At 36.1% G+C, this 27,119-nt stretch overlaps 1 protein-coding gene across 2 annotated transcripts in view; it reads right to left on the bottom strand.

Moving 5' to 3' along the window:
• Positions 1–669: 669 nt before the first annotated feature.
• The window catches only part of LIN7A (lin-7 homolog A, crumbs cell polarity complex component), a 214,422-nt gene continuing 187,972 nt past the window's right edge, over positions 670–27,119 (bottom strand). For both annotated transcript variants that reach the window (XM_056798556.1, XM_007503106.3), the window contains exons 5-6: positions 24,886–25,107; positions 670–6,693 (exon numbers count right to left, since the gene is read on the bottom strand). In XM_056798556.1, the coding sequence (XP_056654534.1) occupies positions 24,886–25,107 (222 nt within the window). In that variant the 3' untranslated portion in view covers positions 670–6,693. The remainder of the gene's footprint in view (positions 6,694–24,885; positions 25,108–27,119) is intronic.

The following is a 27,119-nucleotide window of genomic DNA, read 5'->3' on the forward strand; positions in this document are numbered from 1 at the left end:
TACATTCATGAAACAAAGGTCAATAGTTTTAATACTAATATTCTTCTGGTGATAAATGGCTATAATCGATAGAATAATACCATAGTTTCCAAAGAAGTGAAGTTAAGGATCACACAAAGGTCAATGTGAGTGTAACTCATGATCAATGAGTTATTATGCAGGTGACTCAGTGTGGCAATAGCCTAAGAAAAATCTAAGACCAGAAGAAAAAAAAAAGATTGGCTAGTCCCACAGCAATACTGAGTCTTCAGTGGTGGACACTTTGTGTTCTATTGGTATTCAGAGATCTGGAAAATAAATGGGAAACCCTTACAGTGTTGAATAGACTCCCACCCCCACTCCCATCTCCCATTGTAGATTATAAAAGAAACTATACAAGAGACCAACATAATGGCCAGGTGTTGCTGGATTTCAAGCTGTAACATTGGAGGGCTTACCCATACTATTGAGATAATACCTCCACTGGAGAGTATTGGAGAGTATGTGAATTTGAGTCATGTGAGAAGTCATTACGGCTGAGTGCTGAGGGAGGCATGAGTAACCAAGATTTTGCTTTAATAAGCTCAGCCCAAGTAAAAATCCAGGAACCTTTGATACCAGATAATCCTTTAAATACAACTCCCAAAGTAATTGAAAGTCACTTTTTGATAATAAAGACACCACTTCCAGTTGTATGTCTAGTATTTTATACTTCCCAGCAGAATAATACCACTTTGGTCAAGTTGAAACACTGCACCATATTTTGCAGTTCATAAAAATGATGAAAATTTGTGAGATACATGATGGGCATGCAATGGCAAGACAACATTACAAATGTCATATTATATCCCATAAACCTAAAGTATCATTGGGTATTACTCTACACTGTGTTTCTAGAATAAGTCCTTTGTAGCAAGGATTGAATTTCTTCTTCCATATGTTGTAGCACCAAGAAGACACAGTGGTTTTTTCAAGAAATAATATTGAAAAGGCATCAAAACACTTATATATCAGAAAATCTCTGGATTCCAAATGTTTAACCATTCATCTGAAGTATTTTTCCTGGGAATTAATATAACCTAATACAGGATCATAGATCTAGAATTGAAAAGGACCTTAGAGGTCATTTAGTCTGTGCTGATAAACTCAAATAGAAAGGGGACACTTAAATGTTGTGTGTATGTGTTTGTAAATCATTTTCAATTGCTCTTTAATCTGATCAGGCTGTGTTTGGGAATGATACTAGCCTTTTTGATACTTCTGATCCAATGCAACTCCCTCATTTTACAGATGAGGAAGTTGAGAACCAGAGAGGCCACTTGAGTTGCCCAAAGTCACACAGGGAGTAAAAGACCAAGCCAGAAGTTGAATTTAGGTACGGTACTTTCCTTTGCAACATACTTCCTCTCATAAAACATACAAAGCACTTAAAGTTCCAATCCTATTTCTGCCACTGAATGCTTTATAGAACTCCTGATGCTGTAATTGTATTAAACATTGACTAATAAAAGAATACCTTAAATTAAATTAAATTAAATTAATTTAATTTAAATGCTTTATGCTTTTCAAATCATTTTACCCACATACTAAGTATCAACTATCTAGGAAAATTGAGGATAATGATACTGGGCGGTCCCTCCTACTGGGAATATAGCAAACTACTGAATCAAATTCTTATACCCAGTTGCAAAAATGAGTTCACATATACCATTGAAGGAGTACTCAATGACTTTCCATGATTCCCTGGGTAAGAAGTGAGGGAATTCTTTTAAGGTGGCAGGTGTACCCACCAGGATCTTAGTAGCTACTTGGAGGATCACAAACTAAATAGCATGGTGAATTTCTTCCTTATGTAAACCAAGATTGGGAACACCAGGAGGAAACCAAGACAGAGAGCTGGGAGAGAATCAGGAAATAGATTTGTGGAAACTATTGAATTCCTTGAGGATAGGGGAAAATAGAGGGAAATAAAAAAATGTTGTAAAAATCACTGGTGTTTGAATGAAATGATTTGAATGAAATCAAACCCTTCTAAGTATTCTTTGAACTCATTCCCATTTATTTAACAAGGGCTTATGAAAAGAAGCAGAATGGCATGGTAGTTAGAATATTGAATTTGGAATATAGACTCACAAGTTTAAAGCAGAAAGGAATCTTAGTGATCCCACCCTTTTACTTTACAGATTGGGAAACTGAGGTCCAAAGAGATCAAAGGATTTGTCTAAGGTTACATGGGTATTAAGTGATAGAACCATGATTTGAACTTCCTCCTCTGATTCCAGACTCAGGACTTATTCTACTGAACCACATAATAAATTGGAATTTTCTTTCTAACACTTGGTATTTACATGACAATGAGTAACTTAACATTTCTGAATCCTGTTTTCTCGTGTGCCAAGTGGGGATAATAATATATTCTCACCTCAAGGGAAATTATGAAGAAAGTACTTTGGAAGACTTAAGGGGCTGGAGAAATGTAAGTTACTATCAATGCTATCTAATTATCATCTCTCAGTTTGTTGTGATGGAATTCATAAGTAACATTTAACCTATCAGTACAAGCTGTACATTGTTTAGAGATGAAGAATTATACTGTGTGCCAAAAATCTTCTTACATTTTTAAGCTGCTAAAGCTAAGACTTTTGCCACATCCTTTATATTTATTATTACTATTTTAGAAATGTTCAAGAATCTGTGATTTTCCCTATGTGGATAATCCCTGTTCTGGCATGGATTGCAATCCCATTCAAGCTGCCCCTAAATAGAAATGTCAGGGTTTACCTAGGAATTTTTGAACCAAATATCTACTGTCCTAAGGTATATTTGTGTCCCAAGTCAGCCCTGGAACCCCTTTAGCTTATCCAAAGGAAGGGAATGGGGACAGCCTAGAAATGGTCTGAGGTCTCCTCTTGACCTGCAGTAGTTAAGCTTCTCGTATTTATAATCCCTTCTTGAGCTGGTTTCATTTACAGGTGTAATTGAATATTTGGATACATTTTTAATGGTAACTATTATCTATACATTCCTAAGTAACCATGGATCTTCAGAGTAGCATAAGTATTCACATGTGCAGGTACCAGATAGATACAGTTGAGTAAATAATTATGGGTCATAGGATCATAGAGCTAAAGCTGCAAGTGATGTCAAAGGTCTAACCTCCTCATTGTACAAAAGAGGAAATTGAGGCACAGGGTGATTGTGTGTCTTGCCCAAGGTCATATGGGTGGTTAGAATAAGAGGCAGCATTTAAATTCAGGTCCTCTGACCCTAAATCCTGGGCTTCCCCCACAGCACCATAAAAAATAGAAAATCAATTTAATGTTATCATGGTTGAAAACTGCTTTTGAAAATTGGTGTAATCCCTCTGCATTCTAAGAGAGAGAGACTTAAATCCATAAAAAAGCCTGTAAATACTAGATTTTGCATTTAGGTCTTAGAATTGTCTTAAAAGATAGTGGTGATTCATGTAGTTAGAGAGAGCTCCTTATTGATTATACAATTGAGGGAGCTCAAAAAGTCTCTTATTCTTTCCACAGTCAATTGTAATTTGAGCTCATTATCTCTTTTCCAGAGAATCTCTTTCAAATAGCAACAAAATCAAAATATAAATACTCCATTGAAGAGTTTAGATCATCTGTTTCTTGTAGCTTACATCATAACATTGTAATTAAGGAGACATAGCCACTTAGTACCAAGGATGATCAATCTGTCCCAGAGGAGCCCAATGTTACTAGGGTTATTGATAGAGGGTCATAAAAATGTTACTTGAACAAATTTTTAATTCCTTGTTCACTTATGATGCATGATGTAATGCTGGCTGGCTTAAACATGAACCCACTGTGTCTTTATCATCATCATCTTCGATTTCCCAAATGGAATATTATTGCTTATCACAGCATTAATACAATTTGGAATAGCAAAATCCCTTTTTCTCCTTATTGGTTCAATAAGGTCTGAAAGAGCTAACACCCAATACCAGACTATGCCATCTCAACTATTACCTTGATAGAGAAACCAACTGAGAAAGGAGAAATTGTACTTCTGACAACTGTTGAAAGTATTTCTATTTGCTAATGATCAGCAAACAATACAGATATGAAGACACAATCTAGTCTTCTTAAGATGACTTTTCAAGAGACATGATATAGATTTAGCAGGAGCTCATTATGGGAAAAATGGGCATATGTTTATTATCAATACTTAAGAGTTATTGAATCAAAGTATCATATACCTGGCTTCTTTCAAGATTATCGGTGACCATATATAAGTCTTTGCCTCAGTTTTCTCTTGTGCAAAATAAAAGAGACTAGATAACCACCAGGTTATATAGATAACCTATTCAGCCCTGCATCTATGATCTGGTCACTGCTGTACCATATAATACTGCCGTATTAGGTTTCAAATGCATGAAAAGTTTTCCCACTTGGCATTTGGTTTTGAAAAATCTTTCTGAAATGACAAACAAAAATAACAATCCTTTTGTATTAATGTAAAATCACATAGTGACTTTAATATTCAGACAAGATTTGTGGTCAAGTAAAGATGTCCTAGCCTCTGAATTAGTTAAATGCATTAAATGTTAAAATTTGCGAGCGTGGTGAAGAAAGGACTTTCTCCCTTGTAAAAGACCAAGGACTTCCATAAAGAAGAATTGGGTTAACAGGTTTGTCTGAGGATTAACAAACAGCCTGTTTAAAAAAGGAAAAACTACCTTTTGCAAGCTTAGCAAATAGCATAGAAGGGTTTTCTCTCACCATATTCTTTCTCTCTCGTCATCTTGGCTAGCTGCATGGTGTAGCACTCTGGGAGATCATACTTTAGTTCTTTCAAGTTCAGAGATAATAGGCTTGAAGAACTTGGCATTTAGTTACCTCAGCATGAAACTGGCAAAGTGGCTGGTGGCCTGTTTTTCCAGACTCTCTGTCTTTCAGTGGGCTTGTGTTCTCTGTTGTGGGGTAATTATCACTGTTGAAGATGGCTAAGCGGAACTACCTATTATGATCGTAAATTGTTTGCTGAATCTTGGAAGGAGAATTGGAAAATATCATCGTGCACAACAGTTCCACTATCTGAGAACAAGTAGTGTGTTTCTTCAGTTAATTAGAAAAAATCTTACTAAATATACCTCCCTTGGGTTATTAGATTTTCTCAACGCTGTTATTCCATTATTTAGGTGATTATTCTATTTCTCCCTGGTCAAGGAAAATTCATCGGCTAGTTCCCCTCTTTTTCTCAGTCGAGCTAGTGCTGCTTCTTGTGTGTCAGCATGAACTTTTATTTTATACCTAATTGTCAACTGGGTAAATATTCCTTACTGAAATATTCTTCACTGTCTTTACCAATTACACATAGATGTGGTTAGAAGTTAGAATCCTTTTCTTTGCCCTAGAAGAATTGTTATCTATGCATTTAGACTCGAGAGCATAGAAATCCATTGTTTCTTGCTCTTAATTTTCAAGAGAAATGATCATTACTTTGAATCTTTTAATCTCAGAGATATCCACCTAACAATCTTTGGGAAGCTAACCATCAAGGCTTTGAATAACGTATTATTTGTGTATGTGTGTTTGTATATATATTCATATACATACTTATATATACATATATTATAATTTGGTTTGTAAAGCTCTAAACTTTGATATCAAATAAATCTCTAAGACAGAATGACAGTGTAGATAGAAACACTTTACATTTCTCCAGAGTTTTTTAACCATAAAATATAAAACTTAAAAATACAGAATTCTGGGTTTTATCTAGCATGTGTTTACTGTTCAGTGAAGCTGGGCCTCTTTGTTCTAGTTTTCTCTTACCAGATTTTGAATATAGATAGTAAGAAAAGACCATAAATCTGTAACAAATACAATCTGACAATATATATCTTATGGAATTAAATATACATTATATTCAGTTAGATCTCAGAATAGTAGTTACAAGCAATACCTAAGTTTAAAAATACAGTACTAGAGTTCTCTACCCTTGCTGCTAAGAAAGCAAAAGGTGACCTAAAATTGCCCCATTCTATTAATTAATGCATAATAAAATTCATGGAAACACCAAGAGTAAAAAGCCAATTGCTTCTACAACCTGAATACAGTATAAATATAGTATAATAACTTGCTATTTTTTTTCAGAAAAAAAGTTTTGCATTTGTTATAAACTGGAAGTCCAATTCAAACAATTCTGCAATATGTATATAGCATAGGGCATGAGGATGATAATGTCAATGGGAAGGGATGAGAAGGGCTTATCTGAAGTGGCAAAATCCTTGAACTGATGCAGTTTGATCTATAGACTAATAATGGGTGTGTTCATCTCTGGAAAAGGTTTAAACCAAAGACTCACTCCATCCCTGGCCCTGGGAAGCTATTGAAAAGCCACCGACTTTTTTCCCCCTCTTTCGAGTATTAAAGTCTGCAGATGGAGCCCGCAGCATATGGAGAAGCCTTCATTTTTACACACAGAACACTCCCAGGGAGATGAATGGAAGGGCTGTGTGTGTAAAGAGCACATGATTGGCAGGGGGTCAGGCCCAGAGAAAGAAGGTATAGAGTTGCCTTCGTAAAGAATTTTACACCGCTTGTTCATAGCTTCTTTCTTGACAGGTATGATTATTGGTGCTCTCTTTGCTTTTCATCTGATGCTGTAACCCTGAAGTTCAGCTCCAACTAGACATGACGACCAGACCACTGGATCCAGTATTTTCTCCTCAATGACCTGAAAGAGAGAAAAAAAAGAAAAACTGGGGTTTAAGAAAAATGAGTCATTTCTCTCCTCCAATGATTAAAACATACTCATTATTTGTATCCACAAAGGCATAGGCTGGAGGAGAACAGCCGCACTCATTTGGAATTTTGTACAGTTTCTAGGTGTGAAATGGGCATCGGATATCTGTGAGGGAAATATTTTGAATGAACAATGCCAAAGCAACACTCATCACAGGCGAGGGAGAAAGGGCTATAAATAGCACTAGGTTGGAAACCTGGAAAATGTGGAACACTTAGACTTCCTGCTTTAGCCCAATTAAAAAAATATTTATTAAAGAACTACTGTGGACAAAGGGATAGTGGTAGGAAGTACTCACTCAGAAATGGAAAGTGCATGACACTAAAGGAGATGACACTATACTTAGACATAAAATATATAAAGGGAAAAGGACATTTGGGAAAATTTGAGGAATGAAAGAGTATAAATCAATAGGAGGAATCAAGAAAGGCTTTCTTAGGTGGCATAAGCAACACTTTGAAAGAAGATACAAATTCTAAGAAGGGAAACGAGGTGGCATAGTACTAAAGAATTGGGCTTGGAATCGGGAATTCAAATATGGCAGGTCCCTTAACTCTGCCTCAGTTCTTCGTCTGTAAAATTATTTGGAGAAGGAAATGGTGAACCTCTCCAGTATCTTTGCCAAGGAAACCCAAATGGGGTCACAGAGAGCCAGACAGGAATGACAACCATAACAACAGATTCCAAGAGATATTGCTATTTATTATTGTTCAACCATTTGTCATGCCTGACTCTTTGTTATCTTATCTGGGATTTTCTTGGAAGTATATTGGAATGGTTTGCCATTTCCTTCTTCAGCTCATTGTATAGATGTGGAAACTGAGGCAAAAAGGGTTGAATGACTTTCCTAGAATCACATAGCTAGTAAGTTTCTGAGGTCAAATTTGAACTCAAGAAGATGAGTCTTCCTGACTTTAGGTCTGGCATTCTATCACTTGTGCCACTACCTGAAAGAGATAAAGCTAAGAAGGATAAATATTTCCAGGAACAATTTATATATAGTTATCTTTTCTTATTTTTCTTTATACAGAGAGTGGTCATATTTGTTGGTATTTGGTAATTCCATAGTAGTAAAAACATTTTAAATTTAAAAAATACTAGGGCATTATTAATATTTCAACATTAATTATTTTATGAAATAGTTTAAAGAATTCAGAGACACAACTGACAAATATTCAGGAGATGACATACGGTCAAGGCTAGAACATGTAGTATTGATCAGGCTGGGCAAATTTAATGAAATGTCACAGAGGGGAGGTTTGAATAGCTTGAGGACCTTAGAGGTCTAGATTTGGATCCTATTTGAGGAAATGGGGTTTTAATTCCATGGAAGATGGGAAGATGCTACAGAGAAATTTCATATATGGTAGAACATGATCTAACTTTATGGACTTTGGGGGAGTTCCATCAATAACTTTATTCTGAGTTCAGTCCAAAGTCGTGACCTCCAATGCCCTAGGCAAAGAGTATGGGGTTAGTGGGAGGATTTCAGCACAATGAGGGAAAGTTATGGGAGAGGACAGAAGAGGGGAAAAGGGGTCAGCAGATTGTGTAGGGCATATAGGGCAAGTCCATATCCTCTATGCTGTCTTCTTTGCAGGATAGCTCTAGGACTAGCACTTGCAAATGGCAGCTAAGCTTTCATTTTGACACCTGACTCACAATCTCCATCTTCTGTTGGTCCATCCAATCCTTCAGCTTATTAGATGGCACAAAGAAGTAGAGCATAGACACACCCTGGAACAGTATTGTGATGTAGCTTGTGCTCTTTCTTGAAGTAGTCCAGAAATTGCTTGAAGGTTCCTTCCAACTTGGACATTCTGAGTTTTTTTGTTTTTATACTCTGTGAATAAGATGCTATGGGGAGAATTTTTCTCTGGTTATTGGAAGAATTGATGTTTAACTGACATTTCCTTTGCACCTGAGTATTTTTAAAAGCACTGGATAATCTTTCATGTTTTTGACTTCATAAACAAAGCCACACTGACCTTCAAATAAGAGACTTTATGTCTACTTAAAGCCCTGCCCTTCCTGGAATCCATGAATCATGTGTAAATAGCCACATGTGATTGGTATATAAATGAAAACTACTTTAGAGAGCTGCTCAGAGATTGTTGACAGTGTAACCTGAATGGAGATGAGACCTAACTTGGGAACTGGTCTTAGTCATAGTCCTCTAAGAATTATTTCCATTATATATTAAGAATCTAATAATGGATGGTTGCCACAGAGTTAAACTGTGTGTTAAACCTACAACAAAGAAGTTGCCAGCTTCAGCTGGCAAAAAATAGCTGACACCATCCTGAGTGATTGATGATGCTAATTTTGGCATTGGCATCTGTATGTTATTGTGGCTGAGAGGTTACAGCGGTGGCCCCTTCCTTCTGCCCCACAGTATGAGCACTGGCTGTAGCTACTGGTTGAAGAACAGGATGATGTTGGCAATTCAATATTTTCTCCAAATCTGCTTGACTCACCAAGTGCCACTTAACCCAAATCCGATTGAGTAACCTTGTTTTTGTCTCCCACAAGACTCCAGCAAGGTCTTGATATCTGGAGTTAGGAAAGACATCTAGATGTGCTTATAATGTACTATTAAACTAACTAAATGGAAGCTTCTCAGTGTGTGTGTGTGTATGTGTGTGTGTGTGTGTGTGTGTGTGTATGTGTGTGTGAGAGAGAGAGAGAGAGAGAGAGAGAGAGAGAGAGAGAGAGAGAGAGAGAGAGAGAGAGAGAGAGAGATTGTATGGGTAGGAAGAGAATGAAAATAAATTTTAAAAGTTATGGTTTGGGGAGCAGGCAGAAGTAAGAAAAAAATGGATCAGTTCCTCAGAAGTAAAAGAGACTAATGAGGCCATTTAGCTAACACTCTCATTGTAGAGTTGGGGAAACTGAGGCCTTGGGAGAAGTGATTTGAGCAAGAGCCCACAAGTAGATAGGCATGAGAGGTGAGATTTGATCTAATGTGTTCTCATTTCCTTCCACTGTATTTTGCTCTAAGGGAAATAAAGAAGAAAAGAAGAGCCAGTAGAAAGCGCTGGTTGATAATCTGAAGGTTAAACAGCAAATCATTATGAAGCAGGTTGCATATGGAGAAGGGGATCATAAGGGTGGTAAGGACATTATCCGAGCCCAAACAGAGAGGCTTAGGTGAGGACATCAGGGTGATCAAAAAAGCTAGGGTGAGGGTCTCTAGAACCAAGAACAAGCACGATTGTTTAAACTAGAGAAGACAAGTCTTGGCAGGGATGATTGGGACATGCACATAGTCCTTAGGTTTTGGAAGCCTGTCATGAAGAAGAGAGAACAGACTATCTAATCTTACTGGGAACAATAGGTTCATATAAAGAAAATGCTTCCTAACAATTAAAGACCTATGAACATGAGAAGGTAAAGTCTTCTACTACCCATAGAGTTTTTCAAGGATAGATAGTATAACTATTTTTCAGGTATCATTCTTATTCATTTCACATATACTTTGCATTTACCTATATACATATTATATTTTCTGTCTCCTTTTCCCTTCCCGAGAGCAAAAACTCCTTGATAGAAGGGAACATTTGTGTCTGTTTCTTTCTGTCCAGCCCCAGAACATTGTCTTATACACTGTGAATAATTAGTAAATAATTCTTGTTGAATTGGATTGGGTGAATGAAAATATAAAAGGTAGTTTCTATTGGAACAGAGGTCTTTGGGGCGTTCTCTGCCCTACTGAGCCTCAGAAGTCCTAAGTATAAGCTGGTAGGAGCCTCAGAGGCCAGCTAGTTGAAATGAAGTTTCACTGTCAACCTAAATGAATCCATCTCCATTCAAAGTTAATGCAACAGTTCTGTAGTTTGCTCAATAACCTCACTGTCGTAGATGTTTCTACAATGAATCAAAAAAGCAGTTGTGACTGTCATAGCTATTTGTTCACATTCTTTACTTGCATGCTACATTGAATATTTCTGAAAAAAAAAAATTACCGTCACTATCCCTTCATCCTTGGCTCCTTTCTCTTGGTTACTACACATTACCCTTTTCCTGATTCTTTAACCTGTGCTTTTTACCCATTTCCTCCTATCTTCTCCAGACCTTTCTCCAGTGACTGTCCCTCTTCCTCCTGCATCTTTCATCTCTTTCATTTCCCCAGCTCCATCTCATTTGCAAATAACTTGCTCTGATCCTCTCTTTGGCCTTTTTATTCCATCATGTATCATCCCAATGTCTTCCTTCCCTTCTCTGATAAACAGCATTTAAAAATTATCTACATTTTGATAATGTAGTGGTCAGAAAACACATGGATTAGGTAAAACTTGTCTGACTCTCCCCAGTGCTCTTCTCCAAACAATTCCGTTGTTCATACCAGTTCTGGATATGTGTAGATTTTGTGCTATTCCTTTGCTAAAACAATCTGCTGGGACTCCTTAATATTTTTCCAAATTAAAAATAAAATCTTTAGCTAAGCATTCAAGGCCCTCAACCCTTTATGCCCTTTATATTCCAATCAAAATTTTTTGTGTGTGTGTGTGTCACCCTGAATGCCATGTCCTCTGCTACTTCTGCTTAGAATGTTATCTGAGCCTGAATATGACACCTATTGAATGACTTCCTACCCTTGACAGTTCACATAGTCCTTGGGTTTTTACTTCCTATATCCTCCATGAAGCCTACCTTTATCTCACTGGTAAATAAAGATACTTGCATTAGCCTCACAAAACTTTTTTTTTTCATTTTTTGGTGATCCTCTAAAGTATTTATGCAATGTTGGGCATTAGAGTTATCTACATTTGTTCCTTTAAATATACTAGACTGTAAACTCCATGAGGGCAGTGTTTGTATGTCTTATACATTTTTTTATTTCCCCTACGCTCTATCGCAGAGGTTTCAAAATCCTAACCCCTCCCAAGTGTGACCCAAGACAGATTAAAGGAAAACTAAGAAATGTTTTAATTAAATAAATAAAAATACATCATAAATAATGTCAATTTGTTGATTTCTAAGTCGATATGTTTCCCATAGGGTTTTATTTTATTTCTATTTCTGTTTGATACCACTGCTCTAAAATTCTCTGAAATTAAAAAAAAAGTAGGGAGCAAGGAAGGAAGCTATTGATTTTTTTGGGAAAAATTTAAAATATTAAAATAGTACAACCAGTCTCTAAAGAATATTTGTTTCTACCCTCATGCTATGTTAGTTATTCTTTGATTTAAGCACCCACGGATGGTGTAAAAATAGGCATGGTTACTTGTCAGAGAATAGAAACTGCAGTCCATTGAAGAGAACAAATCCAAATCTAACATGCATTTTGTGGATTACACTCTACTGTACGACTGATCCCACTGAAAACAAGAATGTTAAAGGCTTTCCCCAAAGCAATAAGGCAATGATGAGTTCAAATCTTTTCTCAAAAGCAACATCCATCCGAGCTAGCTAGTGGAACAAATACCATTTAAACCTTAAAAATCTAATTAATTAAACATTAAATTAACAAGTACTACCACACAACTGTTTGACTAGGTCTTACATCACACCCATACATGATTTCTTGCTTTATCTGGATCTCAATTTTGGCAAATCTCAAACTTTTCACTTCTCCAAACAACTCTCAAGGACTATAAATTACTGGAGAGTTGATAAATTATATTGATGGAAGGAGTTTCAATAACAGGAGTCCTAAATACTTAAGGAATCAGTTTCATGGGTGATTAACTTCTTATCCTTAAAAAAACCCATAGCCAATATAAGAAAATTATCTATATTTTAGAAATACTTTTTATTTTAAAAATTAGATTTATGTAATGATATAACAATAAAATCTGAGTATTTAATATTTAAATGCATTACAAATAAGGGAACAGAAATAAAATTAAGTGTACAATGCAACAAATACCTTTTGGGTCAACTTAGACACTTCTAGAGACTCATGAACAAGTATGACTGTTGAAACTACTAGGGGATCATTGCATTCTGTATGGAGCACATGCCTTCCCAAATTTTTAAGAGTAAAAAGCATCAATATAACTTCTGGTCATTCAAATGGGTAAGTCACTCTGGGCTATTTTAGAAAGGCTAGAAATCATTCCATTATTTTTACTTAATGTTTTATTATTACAAATAACTTTTAAAATGTTATTAACTAGATCATCAATAAACTTTCCTTACAAAAAGAAAGCCCAGAATTCAAGATGTTAGACAAAACTAAAGCTGTTACAATGTTTTTCTTAATATACATTGAACTAAATGTGATGGTATTAACATTGCCTAGCTTGTCCATATCCTCTTCTGAACTCCCTTCTGAGCTCCATTGTGTGTTTCTAAACAGTTAATTGATGCTCTTCTCTTTCTCATCCTCCTTTTAATTTTCATCACTACTACCACTCCTTGCTCAGTCTCTTTCACTTCTCCCACTTTCCAAAAAAACATAGTTAAAGCAAAACTAATTCTGTTTGCAATGGTTCTGTCTGGAAATGTTTACCCCATTTTGTGCATAGTCCACTGCCCATCCTGAAAGAAGTAAGACACACAATTCATCCTGCAGTCTCCTGTAGGTATTGTGTTGAACGGAGTACTTATTTTAACATTGCTTTTGGTTTGTGCAAAAAAGTTTTCTATTTTATGTAATCAAAATTGTCTGCTTATATTCTTACCGACTTCTCTCAGTCTCTTGGTTTGGTAAAAAACTCTTGTCTTATTGTATCGTAGTAGTCTCTTGGTAACCGAGGATGACGATTGTCTTTGTGCATTTTTGTGCACAAAGACACTTGTGTGTGAAGATTTAAGTGGAAAAGTCCATGCACAGAGACAGTCCCACTCTCTCGGCATTGGAAGCCTGGGTCCAGTGGCACGAAAAGTCATTACACCTGGAGACTTCCTCAGCTGCATTGGATGGCTGTGTTGTCCTTTGTGCTCCAACATGCCCTAAGCACTCCACAGTGCTTTGCCGCGTCGCCCTCTCAGCCGTTGAACCTTCTTATTGGTTTCTTACACCTGTTTGGCCGAAGCAGTCTTCACATGCTGGGTGAGCAAAGCCCTGGTTCACTTGTCTTATACATAGCTCTCATATCTCTCCTTTTCTAATTTATATATGGCATGCCCTTTTATATCTAGTTCACACATTCATTTGAGCATTGTTATTGCATATGATGTGATGTTGTCCTAAATTTAATTTATGTCAGGCAAATGACTGGTAATTTTTGTCAAATATTATACCTAAATATACCTAAAATCAGTACTTGGTATCCTTGTGTTTATCATGCTATCATATTTGATAGCTTCCAGGTAATCTTTCCCACTGATGAGCATTTCTATTTTTAACTAGTACCAAATTATTTTAATTATTATATTTTGAATTTCACTATTGATATCTCCCTTTTTGTTTCATCTTTCCTTCATCTTTTTTGACTTTTTGATCCCTTGAAATGAATATTGTTAATATTTTTCAAATTCTAGAAAGTAACCCTTGGGTAATATTATAAATATGATACTGACTCTAAATTGATTGATAGCCTTACAATTTTTAATAGATTTTCACGGTCCAGCAATGAGCAATTAATTTCACTCCAGTTACTTAGTACTGCTTTTTGTAATGAATGTTTTGTATTTCCATTTGTATAATTCCAATGTTTCCTAGTAGTTGGATTCCCATACAACTAACATGCCACATGCGAAAAACAAACTAGCCAGCAAACAAAAACAATAGTTACATTCCTTCTTTACCTTTCTTTAACCCACTAATTTCCTTTCTTGTTTTATTGCTACAGCAAGTGTCTCTGGAACTATGTTGAACAATAATAGTAACAACGGACATTCATTCTTTACTCCTAATCTTAGTGGAAATTATCCTGGTATTTCTTTGTTATTGATGTTAGCTATTGGTTTCATATAGACACTATTTACCATGTTAAGGAATATGTGCTTTTAAATTCTTTTAACATAAATAAAATATTGCCCAAAGCCTTTTCCATCTATTAATATGATCATAGTTTACATTTAAAAAAATTAATATGGTCTGTTGTGTTGATAGTTTTCCTCATATTGAACTAATCCTTCATCCCTCATATAACTTCAACCTGGTAATAATGTATATTTTAATATGCTATTGTAAATTATTTCCTAATGTTTTACTATATATTTTGCTTTGATATTTATCAGATACTGACTTATTTTCTTTATCTTTCTTATCTCTCCAGGGGTTAGGTTTCAGTATCAAATATGTCTTAAGAAAGAGCTGGTAAGATGTTGTCCTCTATTTTTGAAAACAATGATTATAAAATTAGAATTAATTTTTCTTTGAATATTTTAAAGAACTTACTTATAATTAATTTTGGTCCTCTCTCCCTTTCCCTCCCCACCACCTCATTTCTTTTTTCTTTGAGTAAGTTAATTCAATTCTTTATTTCTTGTTTTGTTAATAATGATATTTTATACTTTTGTAAATATTCCTCTACATTATTTAAAATATCATTTTTTGCTGACATATGAACAGGTAGTTTCTAATAATTTCCTTTATTTTGCCTTCATTTGTTGTCCTTTTCTACTCTTGATGTTAACAATTTGATTTTTATTTCTTTATTTTTAAATGATTTATCCTCTCCTCCCACAGCCTACCAAAAGCCATAGATCCACAAGAAATTCTTTTTGTGTTTGTTTGTTTTTTTCCCTAGTTAGGTGTAGGCTCAAGTAATTTATTTACATTTTAATCATTTGTTGAGATCATTTTTATTGATTATAATTATTTTGTGGTGTTGCCAGTAAAGGCCCATTTAATTTTTCTCCACTTATAAGTATTTATGCCTAGGAACATGGTCATTTTTTGTAATGGTGAGATTCAAAAGTGAGAATAAGCATAATCAATTTTATTCCCATTAATTACTAGAGAACTATTAAATCTAGCTTTTGAAAATACTATGCAAATCCTTACTTTCTTCTCTGTTAGTTATTTCTAGTCCTGAAAAGAACACATTGAAGTACCCAAATATTATAGATTTGCTGTCAGTTTATGGTATAATGATGGTGGCCATAAGGTCAGAGTTCAATACTCCCTTTTATTACTGAAAATAATGAGGAATGGAAAAGTTGTAACAGGTGAAATTTGAACCCAAGTCTTCATAATTCTAAATTGTATAGTTGACCCACTAATGCTAATAATTTTATAAATATTTCTTGTAATAATTTAAATAACATACAATTCATTGCACATATCTTAAATAATGACAAGATCTTACTCTTTATGGTGCCTTTTAGCAAAATGTGGTTACTCTTCTAATCTTTTAAATATGTCACACATATTACTTTATCTAAGAGTGTGGTTACTGCCTTGGCACTTCATTTTTTGAATTCATCTAAAACATTAAAACATTCTCTACCATTTTAATTCTACGACTTTGTTTCTTATAAACAACACCTTGTAGAATTTTCTTTTCTTTTCTATTGTGGAACTCTTTTCTTTTTTTATGTCTGAGTTCATTCCATTCATGTTCAAACATGATGTGTAAATATATTTCCTCTCCTTAAATAACAATAGCTAGTATTTATATAACTTTAATGTTTCAATTTTATTTGATTCTCAAAACAACTATATAAAGTAGATGCTATTACCTCTATTTTACAAAGAAATTGAAGCCGTGAGTGGTTAATTAACTTGTTTAATATCACAAATCTAATGTGCTTGCAGAATTTTATCTTTGATTTGGAAGTCCTGGGTTTTGTCTTATTTCATTATTTAATGTTTGGGATTGTTTCAGGGGAGAGATCATTTGATTCTTTTTATTTTTATTTTGCTCTAGGGTTCTAATATATCTAGGTAGTTTTAGTCTGATTTCTCAAAGTAGGATATCAAAGGGTTTTGCTTGACCAAAGTTTTCTAGGAGTCTGATCATAAATTATTTCTACTCTACTAGTATAGTAGGAACATTGAAGTTGGAAGTCAAGAAGATCTGAATTTAAATCCCACTAGTAACACTAGTTGTGTGATCAGATAGTTCATGTAACCTCTCTGTGCACAGGTTTCCCCTCTGTAAGGACAGATATATTTTCTTCAATTTTTTAATTCACTTAACTTTGTTCTAATATTTCTTGTCTCAGGAATCTTTGAATTCTGTTTGCTCCATTATGTTTTTCAAGGAATCCTCTATTTGGGTGAGGTTTGCTCTCTTCTCTTTTAAGCTATTTATTCTTTCAACTCTTTCCTCCGAATTTCCCATTTTGTTTTATGTCTTTTAAAATTTCTTTCAGTTACTCTTGAAGTTTTTGTGGCCAACCCAGTCTTGTCCCTCTGCCCCAGGCTCTGCTGATATGTTATGAAGTAATTTTCTTCTGTTGGCCTTACCTCTTACATTTCTATTAATTATACTCAGAGTTTTATTCTGCCTACTCATATTTTTAATTTCATATCCTAATTTAGGATTCTATGTTTGGACCAAAACACGTCAGTGCTCTTAAATGGCCTATGTAGGTTTTCTCTATAATCTGAATGCTGTTGCTGCTGCCACAGCCAACGTGACTGGAGAAGTGCTCTGAATTAATTCCTGGAATTTGTCTGAATATTCTAATGGTCAAGTATTGGTCCAAACTTTGGCTTATCTCTAGCTCTTCTTTTCATGATCCTTAATTAGAAGTTGGTCCACTCCTCCACTGTGTTACCAACAGACTCTGGTGGAATGGTGAACACTCGGTTAATCTCAAACATCTTATAGCACTGAGTTAATCTTTTTGCTAGTTGTGTGGCAAGTAAAGTTGTGAGGAATGTACAACTAGGTCCCACCCTGTTCCATACTCGGTGATTTATTCAAACTGATTCTCTTCCAACTTTTTTTCTGACAGAATCTGTCTTCAAGCACCCATTTGTTGGAGCTGGCTGTCTTGAAATCAGCTTACCTTTTTAGGAAGGTCCTGATGATTTTCTGGTTTGCCTAGCCTTTGACTTACCCACATTTGCCCAAGCTGATGATAGCTTATGATAACCTTATTCGGGCCACTGACTGGCTTCAGATCTGATTGTGGGGATTTGGGCTAGTTCCCTGCCTCTCCCCTCCTCTGCCAGATTTTGACCTTATTTTGAAAGCTGATTTCCCTTGCATGACCCTATTATCACCCTTAGCTGCCATGGAGAACTTAGGTGGTACCTTAGATAGAGAAATGGTGTCAGGAAAATCTGAACTCAAATTTGGACTCAGATATTTGGTAGCTATAGGACCCTGGGTAAGTCAGATAACTTCTGTTGGTCTCACTTTCCTCAGTTTTAAAGGGGGATACCTACACTGTAGGGTTGCTGTGGGGATCAAATGAGATCATATTTGTAAAGTGCTTTGCACAGTTCTTGGCACAGAGTAGGTACTTAATAAATGCTTATTCCTTTCCCCTCAGTTATTTCCATGTTTATCTGAGTCAGCGTTGGCTTTTCTAGTTCAATTCTTCTGTCTGTTCTCTCTTAGATTATCTTTTGGCTCAGTTCTAGAATGAAGATATCTTTGTCACTGGGCTTTCAAGGGTCATTTGATGGGAGTTTTTGTGGAAGACTTGGTCTTCTCTATGACCTGTCAAAATACCATCATACCTGTTAATCCCTTCAAATCAGATGCATACTTATTATTTCCACTTGATATTTATAACAACTTTGTGAAATATAATGATAATAATGTCAATTTTACAACGAGGAAATTACAAACAAGGCAGACAGAATGGAGATAGCTGATTGTCTCTGAAAGGGAGATAGCTGTGCATGGAATTGAAAGAGGTTGTTTCCTTCTTCCACCAAGAATGGAAAGCATATAAGTAAAGAAATGTTGAGTACATTCCCCCTGTACTGATCAGAATCAGAAGAAGCTGGACAACTGAACCCTTGTTTTGGTAATATGGTATACAGATGGAAAGCTAGTGTTACATTTGGAGTGTTTAGTGTAATGAGACAGGCAAAGTAGTATGAGAGAATGTCAATGATGACACAGGGGTGTGGTTGAAGTAATGTGACTGTGAAAGCTATGAAGTTCTAAGTCAGTGCAAGTGATTGAGGATTAGATGTCAAATAAGGATCATAGAAAATTGGATGGACCCCAGGAGCCAATTAGTCTGACCCATGCCTCAAGTAAATCTCCATTTTAACATATTCAACATGCGATCATACAGTTTTGGCTTCTAACTATGGGAAACCATTTGTATCTCAATACAATTCCTAGAATAGACCTCCATTTTATGGACTATGGAGAGAATATTCTTTGGGGTACAGAATAGAGATACATTGTTCAAGCCTATGTTGCTATCAGGAGAGACACAGTCATAATGGATCCTAGTCCCTGACTCACAGAGCAGTTCTAACAGCTAAAGATAGTAATGAAAGAAACTCGATAAATACCATATATTGATATCACAGTTCTCTCTTCCATTAATTCTTGGAATGGAAAAAAATCCAAATATGAAAGGAATGATGAAATAAGTAGACTAAGGAATAGAGTTTGAGCAAAGCAGAGCACTAGTGTGTATGGACCCATAAGAGTAGCAGAGTCAGAACTTTAGTTTTGTGTTGGTTTTTAAAAAAGAAATAAATGTTTATATTATATTTGTTTTTATATTACCTAGATTTCCTGTTCATTCCCTCTATTTCTTCCCCTCTTCCCCCTCCCCCTAGCCATTGATTTATAATAGTGTTTTTAAAACAAGAGAAAGAGAAAAACATTCAGCAAAACTAAACAAAATGCCAAAGAAAATCCTGACACAATATACAATACCCCAACTATGTGAACCCACTCATCCTTCAAAGACATACCTCTTCTTTGGAATCATGCGTCATTGTCAGTTGGCAACATTCATTTTCTATTGTTTTGTGGTTATTCTTGGCATTTACATCATTGTGATCACCATAAACACTGTTTTCTTGGATGTCTATATTAGCATCCAGTTCATATAAATTTTTATATGCTTTTCTGCATACATCATGCTATTCTTACTGAATAAAACTGTATAATTTGCTTGGCTATTCTCCTCTCTCCTTTTCTTTTTTCCTCTCTTTCTTTTCTAGAAACTCCCTCTTTCCAATGCATTTATGTTAAAGATAAGCAAAATTTCAATTCACATCTTTCTGATTTAAAGACTAATGTTCCCTCTATTTGAAGTTACACAACATTTGGGGTTCACATTCTATCACTGTCACCTTCTAAGTGAACTAGAGAAACTCATTCATTCTCTCTAGGTTTTAGATGGTCACTGTGATCCTTCCATCTGGAAATCTATAATATGCTCCAAACCAATGACTTTTAACAATCTTGTTGCTGACCAAAATTTGGTATAAGACACAATCATCCTAGAGCTCATTACAAAATGGGGTTCAGTTGTTCTAAGTAACCTAATAGATATGAATGCTAAGTCTAGGGTCAAGAAAACCTGAGTTCATATCTTGCCTCACATGCTGGCTATTTGACACTGGACAACTAAGTTAAGCAAACTGAGTCTCACATTCTCTCTTTTTAAAATGTGGATGATAATAACATTTCCCTCACCAGATTACTATGAAGATCAAGTGAGTACCTATGTCGGTGCTTTGCAAACCCTCAAAAAAATCACATAAATATTAGCTGTTATTCTTTTTATTATACACTAAAATGTCACAATTATGAGATGATCCCATAGCATTGAGCCCAAGGATAACATTAATGGATGCCCCTGTCTTTTTTTCTTACAGAAGCATTGATGTATCAAAGGATGCACAAACAGCCACTTGCAGAGAGACCTCTCCTTATCTTCTTTTTAATCAAGTAGTTAGTGGTCCCCCTTCTCCCATACCATCAGAGTGGGGTTATTTTGTATATCCTTCTGTATGTGTTAGATTATATTTTATTTCTTTTATTATACTCCTAACTCCTTCAGTTGTTAATTGCTCAAGTACAGGAATGATTTCATTTTGTCTTTGTATCCCAGGTACCTGAAAAAGACTGGTAAGTAGAAGACAGAGAGATGACCTCAAAGTCAGGATGATGGGTTTAAGTCCTATCTCCAACATCTCCTGGTTCTGTGTGACTCTGGGTGAGTCAGCAAATATCTCTAAGTGTTCTAGGCAATTCTTTAAGACCATAACTTGGAGATGTAAAAAATAGACTCGAATACAGGACTACAATCCCCACAAGCCCTTGCTCCACTTCCCCAAGATGCTTTGTAATCTCACAGGAATTCTGAGGTGGGCTGAGATGGAGGAAGGATTTAAGCTGGTGGCAAAGGTTTTTGGCGCTCTTTGGACTTCCGTTCTGGAGCAGACCTGTCTCTTTCGTGATGTGAGGTTATCTTGCCTAGGCCTCTGGCCTAGGCACGTGTTTTTTCTTATTTGTATATTCTTAAATTCTCAACCTTTAATAAACCTCATAAAATATAATACTTCTTGCAGAGAGAAACTAATTTCTACCTGCCTCAGTCTCCCCTAAATTTTAACTGTTACAGATGGAGACCACTAGATTGGATGAGAACTTCTCAAATTTTTTAGCCTAGATAATGATTTTTTAAAGCCACATTTCTCCAAGATGCTCTTTAGAAAACCATCTTGATCAGCTCCTACCTGCGGCCCTCTCCGGCTCCTGCTTCTGCTCCTGGCCTCTCACCTGGTGCCCAAGCTCCCAGCCCTGCTTGTCTGCTCTCCGGCTCCTGACCCTACCTACCCCAGCAGTCTGTCTCTCACCCATCTGGCCTCCGACCCAGACAGCTTATCACCCCAGCCCCAGACCCACGAGGGTGACCCCAGCCAGCTCATCACCCAGATCCTTGGAGCAGATTGCTGAGGACTCATTGTGACCAGCTGGTAACAGTATTGGCCACGTGGGCGAAGGGGAGAGACAAGAGGGAAAGGAGAACAGGCAATTTTCCCTTAGGCTAAGCCTCCATGTGGATGGGGGTATTGACCTTGTGGGTGGATCATAGCAGGGGAGAGAGACTAGAAAGAAAAAGGGAGAGGAGAAGAAACAGATTTTTTCAAACAATAACTTAATAGCAATGGGCTGTTTAAAAGGATACCTTTTGACTCTTCTGGTAATTTCATTGACTTCACCTGCCTGTCAGGGAGCAGATTCAGCCCAAAGATTCAACTTTGGGGAGGCAAATGGGTGGCTCAGCGAACTGATAGCCAGGCCTACAGACATGAGGTCCTGGGTTAAAATCTGGCCTCAGATACTTCCCAGCTGTGGGGCCCTGAGCAGATCCCTTAAACCCCATTGTTTAGCCCTTACTACTCTGCCTTCTGACAATAGACATTTAAATGGATAAACACACCCAAGGAACTTTGAAGAGACTAAAGGCTATATTCTAAGGCATTTCAGACTCCAATGGTTTATAAAAAAATCTCTGTATCTCTATTGCATTTCCTGATTGTTCTGTTGAGATGTTAAATTCATATATTACTGGATTGAATATTATTCTGCTTGAACTGAAGGTTGATTGAATTTATTTTGAATGTACTTAGTTTTAAAAATTCTGTTGTTTTTCCCCTATAACTATTGAACAAATATTATTGTGAATAAGCCCAATATGAAAAAACAGCTTTTTTCTATTTTGCCGAGGATAGATGGACTTCAGAACTGGTTATAATTGTATTAACAACCTTGGAAAAATTTAATGTGCTAAATACCTCAAATGATTTTAAGGGTTTTTTAAATATGATTTTTGGAATTTTTTTTAACAATCTCTGGTTATTTTTGCCTGCCCCTACCACGAGGTAAGGCCAATAGTAGCTGAAGTGAAATACATTTTATAACCCCCAACCTTCTCACATTTCTAAATATGTGAATGGAAGTTGGGCAGTTAATCTCAGGGCATTTGAACCCCTGTAAGCCTCCAAAAAAATGGAGCACCCCTTTATTTTTACTCTTCAGCTCACTATTTTACTTCCACCAGAATGATATATAGATTTCTTGATTATGTTCTTAACCCAAAATGAGTTTTAATTTGTTTAAAAATATGTTTATTACCAAGGTTGAAAGATTGCTACGTTTGTAAAAATTGTGATGAATATCCATCAATTCATAAGCTTTTAAATGTCATACAACTTATGTGAAATGTGAAAGAGTATTTGCTATTGTAATTAATTGGGCTATTGAGAATTTTGGGGATATAGATAACTATATATTTGTACTACTATATTTTTAAAAAATGAAAAATTGTTACCTTGTTCAATTTACTTGCCTTCTACTCACAGTGGAGCATGGCTATACATGAAGAGGAAATGGATCTCATTTTGGTGAGAAAGCCTTGCATTTTGTATTTTCTTAGCTGACACAGAATGTCAATGATTATAAGCTATATTTTTGAATTTTTAAAGCTCTTTTATTATTATATTTTCTTGCATGTGCAATATACTATTTGTTTTTTTTTCTCTTTTTTATATTTCAAGAACATGTCACCAGCATTAAGATTTTCTTTAACTTTTTGACCTTTCAGTGCTACAAGTTTGAAATACATTTGTCAGAGCATGCCCAACAAGCTTGTGACTATAAAAATGATGCCACTAATTATTTAAATAAATTATGGGACTTTGCTTAGTGATTCTGTCTGATTCCAGGACAAGATATACACACAAGAGCCATTGCACAGAGCCAAAGAAAAGCCAATCCAGCATGAATTGATGCACTTCTAGGCCAATACAAAGGTCTTGAACCTAGTGTGAAGACTCGAGGTTACTGTGTTTAACTTTGTTACGACATAGGCTTTCCTTGTGTCCACACTTACTCTGAAGATACTCACAGAGGAGTATCCCCAAACCTTGGCTCCTACTTGGCTTCTATAATCTGGTCCCTTTCTTTTCTGCCTCTCATAGTGTGGTACCTTTCTGTAGTCCTGGCTACTGACTGGGTAAATGCATCATTGCTTAGATCATTTTAATTGGGCCCTGATTGAAGGACCTGTTATAGATTTATTTTTCTTTTTACTTGGAATTTTTACACATAAGACTTTGATAGTCTATATTTTCATCCAGAGTTTTTTCTTTTTTTCTTTGTATTTTTCTGATATCTTTTTAATTTCTCTTACCAATTGATTCATATACCTCATACTTCAGCCATGCATCCCTAAGTGATTCTGTATTTGTCAATCACCCTCTTAATGGGGGGAATGTAAAAAATATCATTATTTAAATTGCAAAGTTTAAATTCCTTTTGAGAAGAATTTTAGGTAAAAAAGAAGCTACCTCTCTGAATCCAGAACTGAACTGTTGGAGAAGCCACCATGAAGAAGCCTCCCGACCACAGTTGCACAAAATTGAACTTTGGGTGTAGTTGATTGAACATTTATTTGTATGTATACTTTCATGCCAAAGGGGATTGCCCCCTAACTGGCTTTTTGTCAATGCGTTCAGTAATTATTGATTTTGTTCTTTTTTTTTCTTATCCTCAAATTATTGTAATCTTTAAATTGATTGTTTTTATGATCCTTTGGGCAAGGACTTCTTCCCAGAGGATCAAAAGGGGGTATGTAAAAAATAGACTCGAATACAGGTCTACAATCCCCACAAGCCCTTGCTCCACTTTCCCAAGATGCTTTGTAATCTCACGGGAATTCTGAGGTGGGCTGAGATGGAGGAAGGATTTAAGCTGGTGGCAAAGGTTTTTGGCGCTCTTTGGACTTCCGTTTTGGAGCAGACCCATCTCTTCCGTGATGTGAGGTTATCTTGCCTAGGCCTCTGGCCTAGGCACGTGTTTTTTCTTACTTGTATATTCTTAAATTCTCAACCTTTAATAAACCTCATAAAATATAATACTCCTTGCAGAGAGAAACTAATTTCTACCTGCCTCAGTCTCCCCTAAATTTTAACTGTTACAGAGAGAAACTGCCAATTTAAAATAATTGATGAGGTTTCCTCCCCTTGGTTTCTCAATATCCACAAAATTACAGGTACAGTCTCTATCGCTCTCTAATTTTTTCTTCATAGTAAAAGCTCAAGAATGCCTGTTGAATGAAGCAATAAAAATGTTCTCCATGAATATTATCCCATCAGAAGGTATCATAGCATACATATGATAAGAATTTAGTTGAATGCAAAAATAAAGGGACCAGTTTTGACTCATTTTTTTTGGTCGTTTACTTAAGGTGAGGACTTCCTTCCTCAAACCATGAAGTTTATTATCCTGTATCAGCAGAATGGTCCTCCTTTGCTTAGGAAGCCAAGATGGTGCTCACCTAGGACATGTGGTTTTGCTGTGTCTGCTGCTGCTGCTGCTGCTGTTGCTGTTGTTGAATTAGCAGCTGCTGTTGCTGTCGGCGTCTGGCAGTTCGGAGCTTCTCAAAGCGGGCCTCCATCTCTTCTAACACTTTGGGTGTGTAGCGGACCACCAGCTTGACACTCTCCTTAGCTGCTTTGAGTAGTTCAACTGCCTTCTCATGGTGTTCCCCTTCCACACTCTGGGCACACAGTGAACAGAACGCGAGATCATGTTACTAATGGGCCCTCCCATTCTCCTTTCATTGTTAATGACTTAAAATAGTTTTGGGTTTTGAAATCCCAAATTTGCAAGCACTAAATGGTATTTAATTTTTGAGAAGTCTTAACAAATGGAGCGTTGCCTGGTACATCTTTAAATGATGCTACAATGTTAGCATTTCCATATACATAGAAGAAACAAAGAAGATTATACATAAAACTATGAATCTCCATTGCGTACAGCTCATTCTTTCTATTAGTACATAATGTATCCAACACTCCAAAGCTGTTTCACTTACCTAGGATTCCTTCGGGAACTCTTTTCCTTTGCTTTTCTGTGTCTTTTTTAATGCTTCAGCTGATGTTATATTCTTCATTTTTTGTTCATATTATTATGTACTGATTAATTTGTTAACATTCTACTGAAGTATTATCATCTTATCCAGAAAAATGGGGAAATTATAATGCTATTTAAATGAACATGGCTGAAATAAATGGCCTAATTTGCTATGGCTTATCTATGTGTTACATATATTCTTAAACTGAAACATTAATAAAATGGTGACTGTAGAATTGTTAAAAAGGAAGGGAGGGCAATCATATGGACAACCAGTTTTGCAGTCCTATATCTGACTAACCTGATCTTGTCTATTCAATTTATGTGCATCAGTTTTGAACATAGAATTTAGTAAACAGGGTTATGGTCATTCCCATGGTTTTCCTTAAAATCTATTTTATTCTCTTCTCTTTTCTGGTTTTAGTTTTGCATTATGAGTACTATGAATTTTAGTTTTATTCCACCCTGCTTAGTCTTTAGAATTCTAGCAACCAGGAATGTATACACCCTCATTTAAGGATTAACTGTAAGGAGGATGGCCTGTGACCCACATGTGCTAGCAAGTGACAAATCAGAAACATCTGACAGACCCCCTGGGCTGCCCTAAGCCAAGTTTAAGCTACCATTGGTACATGTGAGATGCAGGAAGTGATTTAAAGAACTGCCTATATATATTTCATGTCACTTCTTCTCTCTGGGCTCTCTGGGCAGTGTTGGGAGCTTTGGCAGACTTGGCCCTGGAACTTGAGCCTGGAGGAGCTCCTCAGACTGCTTCCTTTTAGACGGTCACATGGTGAGTGATAAGACTGACTCCCTTTTCCCTTGGCTTTCTGGAGAGGCCCCTTGGCTGAGACCTCTGAACTCCTGCCTGGCTCAGCCCAAGCTGGAGCAATTTAATTCCTACTCCTTTCCCTCTTTCTCCTTCTTCTTAATTTCTTCCTTCTACTGTAATTAAACCATCATAAAATCCCAAACTGACTTGAGTGTTTAATTGGGATTGAATTTAAATCCCTGGCAACCACTAAAATAATAAATTCAGTCAACAATCATAACTTTACCCTTAATAGTACTTCATTTGGGATGGGCTGAAGTCATTCACTCCTTAAGCCTCTGTTAGGTACCTACTTCTTTCAGTGTGCTGTGTGCCTTGATGAATATAAAATATCTAAAAAGAAAACTAAGGACCAATTCTATACTTAGCACATTTAAAGGGTTTTTGTTGTTATTTGATGGCCAGTTATGCCACTTTTATTAAAGGCTATAAGGATTAGTCCATACTTATATCCCAACAGTCATTTTAAATGTTTAGAGCAAACCTTTGACTTCAGATACTTAAACAAGTGAATCTGATCATGAGAGTAGGTTTCCTGATCATTTTTTGACTTCTTTTATTTTTTTCCACCCCACTATTGATTAATTGGTTTGAAAAAGCAAAGTCAGCTCCCCAAATCTAATGATTTCCTTTAAGTCTTATTTATACATCTCCAATCTCATCTCTCTTACTAAAATGTAAGAAAGATTTTTTAGGGCAAGAATGATTTCTGTATTCCTGGTGCCAACAGTTGTAATAGATTATTTGCTTCTTAAGTTTGAATTTGACAACAGCACTAGCAAATGAATACATGTGCTTAGCAGATAAACACTTCCCCTAGCACT

Source organism: Monodelphis domestica, chromosome 5 (genome assembly GCF_027887165.1).
Source record: "Monodelphis domestica isolate mMonDom1 chromosome 5, mMonDom1.pri, whole genome shotgun sequence".
Classification (NCBI taxonomy): domain Eukaryota; kingdom Metazoa; phylum Chordata; class Mammalia; order Didelphimorphia; family Didelphidae; genus Monodelphis; species Monodelphis domestica.